This window comes from Xiphias gladius, chromosome 11 (assembly GCF_016859285.1).
Source record: "Xiphias gladius isolate SHS-SW01 ecotype Sanya breed wild chromosome 11, ASM1685928v1, whole genome shotgun sequence".
In the NCBI taxonomy this organism is placed as follows: Eukaryota; Metazoa; Chordata; class Actinopteri; order Istiophoriformes; family Xiphiidae; genus Xiphias; species Xiphias gladius.
This window is the reverse complement of record NC_053410.1, coordinates 14,417,454-14,425,557: the sequence shown is the minus strand read 5'-3', so window position 1 is coordinate 14,425,557 and position 8,104 is coordinate 14,417,454. Positions and strand designations below refer to the sequence as shown.

At 40.0% G+C, this 8,104-nt stretch overlaps 1 protein-coding gene across 1 annotated transcript in view; it reads right to left on the bottom strand.

Annotated features, from left to right (window-relative positions):
- Positions 1-7,619, bottom strand: part of hpse2 (heparanase 2) — a 65,425-nt gene extending 57,806 nt beyond the window's left edge. Inside the window, exons 1-3 of the mRNA XM_040138549.1 lie at positions 7,339-7,619; positions 3,888-4,042; positions 2,809-2,970 (exon numbers count right to left, since the gene is read on the bottom strand). Coding sequence (XP_039994483.1) covers positions 2,809-2,970; positions 3,888-4,042; positions 7,339-7,619 — 598 coding nt within the window. The remainder of the gene's footprint in view (positions 1-2,808; positions 2,971-3,887; positions 4,043-7,338) is intronic.
- Positions 7,620-8,104: the final 485 nt, after the last annotated feature.

Here is an 8,104-nt window from a genome sequence, read left to right as displayed (position 1 = left end):
GTAAATTGCACTACAGACAACTTATTGTACCATAAAAAGAAAAAACAGCAGCTCCACCATCACAGTCTTTAAAAAAATATCCTTCAGACTTTTGAACAACATTCCCCAGCGGCAGACCTGCAGCATGTGTCTGTGCTTGGATGAATTAGAGTTTCTGTGAGAACACTTCACAGTAAATCACCTTTGGGTAAATAAGGCCCTTCTGCTTGGCTTCCAAACCTCCACACCAACCAGTCTAAAACTAAGTAAGGCACCTGCTTGAAGACAGCACGGTGCCGCTCTCTGTCTCTTAAATCCACTTCTACTCCTTAATAGGAACCATTACACAAGGGGTTCACATTTAGAAAAACAAAATGCTTCATAGGGCCCTAATAAATCAGTAAAATGATACAAAAAAGTTCCAATATTTGGGAAAATAACATTCAGTGTTGATTCTGCATCAGTATTTTCAAATTATATTTCATCATATTCCCACCTGTAAAATCAGTTTTAATATTTAGGTACATTTAGATTTTAGGTATTTAACCAAAGCAAATCCAGTCAACAGCAGAATAAGCTTAAAGGAGCTATGCATGTTTTATCATCAGTAAATCATTACTATGGTTTATTTTTACTTCACATTCACCAAGAATACTTGGCAGCCTCTGTAGGCCTCCATGCTGCAGGAGAGAAAAGTGAGCAAGCTGTAACATCCTCTTTGTGACAGGAAGCAGTAGGGTTTATGGGAAATGTGGCCTTAATTTTGAGGGACATTAGCATTATACCACATGTGTGAGACAAAGGGTAGTAGTCTTGACCATGGTTTTATTAGTTCACAGTTATTTGTACCAAGATACAAGAATTCACATAATAATAGTATTATGGTGTAGAGCTTGGCAATATATCAAGACAATACCTTTTAATTATTATAAGACTATATTATTGCCTGGGACTTTGGTAGTATTGTACATATATGTTTCAATACTGTCTTTTGCAGGTCTTAAAGGTAGTGTGATAGTCACGTGATTTAATTTTTTGTACTTATCTGACTGTTCCTGCTGAACGAAATAAGCATCGCATGCCTCTACCTACGTGGCCATCATATAGACATTACTAATGCTCTTGCCTGTAGCGTTTCTCAAAAGAATTATGTAAGCACAATCTGAAAACAACCCAAAAAAATCAATACAATCACTAACAGCATGTTTTATCAAAAATATATTTGATTGATGAAAACGGCAAAGTGTAATGTAGATATTTCAAAATGCTCAGCCTAAAGGGAACTTCCTGAAGTTCCTGTGGTGAAAAAATTAAAGACTGCAAGGGCATTAGTGCCTTGTAGCACATTTGTAAAACTACAAAATGAATGAAACTAAGTGTCCCCGAGCTGAACTTGTGAAGTGACGAGCAGGTCAAAAATTTGTCTTCTATCTATTTGCCTACTTTGACAAATGCAACAAGTCCATGTTTTGGCTATTGCACTTGAGAAAACACGCAGATGATACATGTTGTTCTGTCATGCCTCTATCACTGATCTGACAACATTCAGAGGGTGACTTTGATCCAAGGAAGGGAGACTTTCTGAAAACATGCAAAGCACATTGCAGACCCACTCATGCGAGGCCACTGGTTCTGTGTTTTTAAGGACCAGATGATTTAGTGACAGATTGAACTGGGTTCATGTGAGGTAGATTTGGATTCTTTCTTCAATGTAAATTATCAATGACTTTTCAAAGCACATGACCAAATATTTCATATTTCTCAAGATCTACAGTGAACACAGGGTTTTGTACAATCCCATCTGCAGACTTTTAATCATCCAAGGCTTTGTAAGTATAACTTTTAGCACCACAATGCAAAAACGAAATTTTTTCTCTTTGATTGGGTTGCTGGTCTGTTCCCAAATTCACAATTATTTTTCTGGAAGCTCTTTGGCTTTCAAGAAGCACTTTCTATGTGGTTCTCTGATTTGGAAAAAAAAAAAAAAAAAAAAAAAAAAACTTTGCCCGCCCAAAAAGCACTCCCCACTCACTGTCTTTTCAAGAAGCTAAAGAGGAGACGAAGTATGTGTTTCTGTATGAGAGGGCAACAGAGTATTAAAGTATTAGAATAACATTAATTAAATTGTTCCACTACTGTTGCTCTATTTTTTATTGGACGGGGGTTAGCAAAAGTTAAAGAGTATTTGATGCTCAATACACTTTTGGTACTTTTCCTCATGTCATTTTCTCTATTACCTCATTCAAACAACTAGGTTTTAACTTTTAACTCCGAGCTCTATAGAAAAAACACACAAAGAGTGTTATCTGATCATTTCTGACAATAACCCAATCTTTTTAGGCAACTCATTGCTTAGCCTGGGGTTATGGACAATTCCCAAAACTGCGGTAATTTTAACAGAAAAATATCTCATTTACTCCTCTTCTCCCGCAGTTCCTCATTTCAATCCCAGTCAATCACAGTAACAGATAAGAAATGCAGCCCACCCAAAATCAGGACTACAGATTTCCATCTGTGGTCAGGTTGAGTTAACTGTTACCAGTGAAAATGTCAGTACTCTGTTTACTAGCTTCTGCTGCTGCACCCCTCTATCCATCTCCACATTCCTCCTTTACAAATTACATTTGTCATTCTGAAAGCTGATGGTTTACATTGGCATGCTTTGAACCTTTCGTGAGTTTACGCGTGTATGTGCACATATGTATGTGCATGCGTATGCATGACACACAAGTCCCAAACTATGCTATGTGAACCTGGACAATATGTTTCTCGGGATGTGAGCATGTGCCAAAAAAAGACTATTTTATGTCTGTGCCCATGATCTCCTACCTGTTATTGTAATGTTGCTGTAGATGTTGGACACTTGCTCTTTCAGCAGGACAAACTGTGTGGTGGCAGCCTTCTCCCTCTGCAGCTCCAGCATTATGTCAGGATGGTTGGCCAGTTTGCAACCGTTCTGTTTGTCCAGCGCAATGTCACTGCGCACTATATCTGCAAGCCAGCATAGATGGAAGAAATTAATACAAATGTATTACTTTTGTTGTCATGGATTTGAACAATATCGTACTTCAATTGCTATTTTTGATCAGAAATGAAAAAGTATCACGTTTAAAACAATTATTCGTTCAGTTTAACTAAAACGTAGTCATTTTTATGACACATTTGTGTCTTCTATCCAAATATATTTGTTACTTTTCAAATACAGGGTGTCAGTGGGAGTTGTAACAGATCATTTTTTAAGTATATGCAGTTAAAAGGTAACAAAAATGTGTGTTATACAAATCCATACACCGTGTTACAAAAACAACTACCTTAGGGTGCTATAAACACTCAGTTGGCATTTTATTAGGTACACCTAGCTAAAACTAATGCAGTAAGTAAGTCCTAACTTCATGACGGTTATAATGTTGAGTTCTTGTTGAGACTGTTGTTAAAAAAGGTGCTGATTCAGTTTCATGGCCATTTTGGAGGCTTTGGCGTGCAGTTTAATTGTAGCGTATTGTGTTACAGTGAGAGGCGTCTCTAGTATTGTGTCCACCCTGTTTAGTGAAGGTAGACAAAATGTTACAAACACCTCCTTAGAACATTTTTTTTTTAAAATCAAACGCCAAACATTATAACCTCCATGACGGTGGGATTTATTACGGGGCCGATATACTAGCATTAGTTTTTAGCTAGGTGTCCCTGATAAATTAGCAACTCACTGTGTTTTAGGAGCATATGGACGCTTTGAAAAACAAGTAAACAACGTAAATTTTAGAGGAATTCTGCTCAAAGCTTTGCTTCGGCGCACACAGTGCGGAAAAAACAGGGACGGTCGAGGACCAGGCGCCTACGCCCCCTCTAAAAGTCCGCCAAAAATACAACCCTCGGGCAGGTACACGAAGAGAGAGGCCCTGTCTAGTCACCGTCTTCGTAGTTCTTCAGATAGTAGTCTGGCCCCGGCCCTCTGAACTTGGCGAGGTTCTTCTGGTTGTTGAACTGCAGGAAGTCGGTCCGCTTTCCGCCAAAGCGCAGAAATGCAGGCGACAGGCCGCGCGCCAGGGTCACGAGCCGCTTGGAGCTGCGTACACGCAGGACAGGAAGAAAACACCGTTATCAAAATGTTGCCTGCGTTCGTAGCCTCGGTCTCTGATCACATTGTGGAGGAGCAGAAAGCGGAAAAACGGGTGACTATTAAGTGATCTTCCCTTCTGTTTACTTTATTTCAGATCTGTTGCCCAAATAATTAAAAAAAAAAAAAAACGATAGCCTGAAGTAGATAGATATAAAAAAAAAAAAAAAAAGGTAATTTAACTTTGGTGTGGCTGTTAAAGCGCCACAGGGCCTATTCACAAAACATCTGCCCCGTTTTTCTCCTTGATATCATCGGGCCCAAAAAAACATTCAGGGACCGCAACATCTGTCATCTAGTGGGAAAAAAAAGCATTACGAAACAGCCACAGCAGGTAAAGCATTAAATGGGGAACGGAGGATAACCACAGCACACGTGTGTAATGTCCAGAGGTTGGACGGTTTTACTCGGTTTTAGCGAAGGGGGTTACGTCAACCCGCGTCTGTCTGTCGGTTGGTTGGTTGGTTTACTTGTCAACTGGATTACGCAAAAAAAATTCTGCAGCAATTTGCACCGAAATTCGTGGAGGGATGCGGCATGGGCCAGGTAAGAGCCCTCTGAATTTTGTTGGCAGATCCAGAGCATTTCGTGTGAATTTGATTCTTTTTTTTTTTTTTCCGCTGAGATCAGGTATATGTTATTTGACATTGGCCTTGGCGGAGGTCACTCTACCGGAGGGCCATTCTAGTTTAAATTCGAATGAGATTACGGCTCATAAAGATACGAAATGAAGAATGTTTCCCTTTAATCTGTAGCTGCTACTTCTATTTTCAATTGCCATAGACTACTGAAAACAAAGTGTTCTTTGCTTTTTTTTTGGTGCTTCCATGTAACATATACACCATCGATTAAAAGTTTTTATAACACCTCCATTTTCCCAGTTGTTACTGAAATGTACATAGTATAATGTCTCGGTGTCTCTGGAATTAAAGCATAGAACACAGAAAGAATGAAGATTTAAAAAAAAAAAAAAAAAGAAATGGTGGGATCTTCTTGTTGAACTAAATTTAATCTTAATCTTTGACTCGTCCAGCTGCCGAACACACTCCTGGCGTCCATCCTACAATGGGAATGAAACATTGTTCAGAAAGTTGTAGAAGTTCTCACAAATGTGTTGCACTCGTAAAGAGCCTCGTTTTCACCTTCTGTCCAGTTGATCCCGGACCCGCTTCACGGGGTTTGGGTCTGGAGACTGTGCTGTTAAAGACCACTGTCTAGTTCTCTTCTTCCAACGTTTTGGTTTACTCACCATTCCGATAGCAATGCACAGAACTACTTCCTGCAGTAGAGCATTGTTCGAGTAATGTAATCAACAAAGGTTGGGGCAATTGTAGGACTTACAATTGCCCCCTTGCATTTCTGTTGCTGTCATGGATTTAAACGAGATACTTAGATTGCTATTTTGATCAAAATAGCAATTTAAGTATCCTCGGTGGTTTGCATTAACTTTTAAGGCTTCGTTTATTTCGATCGCTGCAGGAAATCTGTAAATTAAAAGTTTCTCAATCCCCGAAAAAAGGGCCTGTTTCCTATGGAATTTACATGATTGTTCATTTTTTGGTGAATAAACGTTTTGTTGTTTTTTTTCCCTTTTTACCTTGGTTGCTTACCGCCTACCTTTCAACCATTTAAGGTTATTTACTGAACTTGAACTGCTGGAATTTCAATAAAAACTCGAAAAATGGTGGTGTTCTAAAACTTTTGACCGGTAGTGTAATTAATTGTCACTGATAACAATTATAATATTAAAAATTAATAGCTACTTTACTACTATTAAACTGTATAAACTGAAAGACCGTGAATGCAACATGAATAAATAGTAATAAAGCTGTAGGTGCCATTGGAAAAGTTAATATCTAAATCATATGAAGTTTTAATGTTTTGGAAAACGAATAGCCTACAAGTACGTTGGAAGACTTTCATTTTGCAGTAAATTGCTGAAATTTTCATTTCTGCCTACGTGGCAGTCGGTTTAAGCACCATACAATAAAATAACGGAAGATGTATAAAATCCCAGATGACAGGCCTGTAGGCTACAATACAGACCCCTTGTTGTTCAGGTTATTTCAGCCTAATCACCCGTTACTCAAATTGCAGTTGTATATATGTACGTATCTATGTATATGACAGTATATTAATTATGAAAAGACTGAACAATAAAGAACAAACGCCGAACAAAGTTATAAAGGAGATTAGGTCAAAGAGTGTAATGGTGAATAGGAATGGTATGGGATGTGACGGAATTGAAAATTAAAAAATTTTCTCCATATATTTATTGTACAATATTATCAGGGGAAGATTGGGGCGCACACAGAGCAAAATAAGCTCGTCTCACTTTTTATCAGTAAACAGTTTCCAGTTTGTGAAACCTACTGTAGTACAATTATGTGATGTTTTGGTCCATAGATCATCTTCAGTAGATCATGTCTGCCAATCTCTGACAATGGCACGGTGTGGTTTATAAACTGAACTAAACAATGTTCCTGATGCTATTAAATCCAGTCCAGCACCTGGCGAGCCATTAGTCTTGACAGTGTTGTGAGCTAAGAGGTTTAGTATAGACATGGAATTCTTGTTAAGTTGTTTTGCCGAGTTTTTAATTTTAAAAATGTCATGTTTCATAACCCGTGGTCAAAACATGTGCCGGTTATAGTCTATACTCCGCGTCTCTAGGGAAATGTGTACTGTTCTGGGAAATGCACTGAATTGAAAAGTCACCAAAATTAATGAAAGTCAGTCAAAAATTCACCCTGCATTTACTAAAAAATATTGAAACAATATGGCTGGCATTGAAGCTTTTTGTGGTTTTTAAAAAAAATAAAACGGAATCCTCAAAACTAGATAGAATAACTTGTGAAAAATGAAATTCTGCATTTTCGACTAGACGGCTAAAGGGCACACAATTCGGTCCAGTGATAGGAGGCGCTCCCTACACTATCTGTCCACAGCTATGGGGACCAGTGACAGAGAAAAGGCCAAAATGGACAGAGTTTTAACCAACCATTCACTCGCAACGCTGCCTCACTAAATTATCTGAAAGGTCTGGACTCTGCCAGTCTCGATGAAAATCATTCGGTAATGTGGATCACTCAGTGCGCCGAGTGAGGAGGAAACGTGCTGGCTCGATCCATGACAATTTAGACAACGTGGCTACGTGCGTAATGAATAAAAGAGGCGCCAAACATTTTAGAGGTGGACAGCGATACTGATCGGTGTTATAGGCAAACTGGGAAGCTCTTTGGTACCTCAGAAAGTCCAGCCAGCCGTCTTTGATGATCGAGGGGTCCAGCTGCAAAGAAAGGAAGTTGTCGTTGAGGACTCTGATCGGACTGCGGGTGTTGACATCCAGGAGAACCAGCGTCCTCTCCATGAAGCCCGGCCGCTTCCCACCGGCCGCAGGTCTCTGATATGTGGCGGAGGACGAAGACGAGTAGGAGGAAGAGAGCGCCGACTGCACCACCAGAGTAGCCAAAGATGCCAGCCACAGGGAGGACCATGGGAACGCGCACGGCGAGGATTGGGGCATCTTCTTGGTTTGGAGAGCAGGGGGATCAGTGCGCGTAATGAGGTTTAAAGGTGAGAAGAAGAAGAAGAAAAAAAAAAAACAACTAAACAAACTCTGCTGCCGCGAAGTTCGATGCTGGTTCCTTACCTCGGTGTCATCGATCTGGATTTGTCTTCCTGTCTGGTTGTCTCACCCCCTCTGCCCCCCGCCCCTCTGAGTATTTTTTTGGGAGCTGCTCACAAGAGCGCACGCCCCGAACCAGCCTTCCCGGTTGTGAGAGCCAGAAGCAGGGAGGAGGAGAGGAGGCAGCACCGCCCCTCTAAGGTTCTCTGAGGTATGAGTGCAAACTGCTCAGAAGAAGTTTTCTCAGCTCACATGGCTGAACATTTCTTTTTAGGAGGCGAGGGTGTATTTTCATCGAAATGTTGAAGATACAGTAGCGTTTTCTGATGAAATAATGATCAATAATTTTCTTAAACCATGCGTAAAATAGCACAACAATCGAA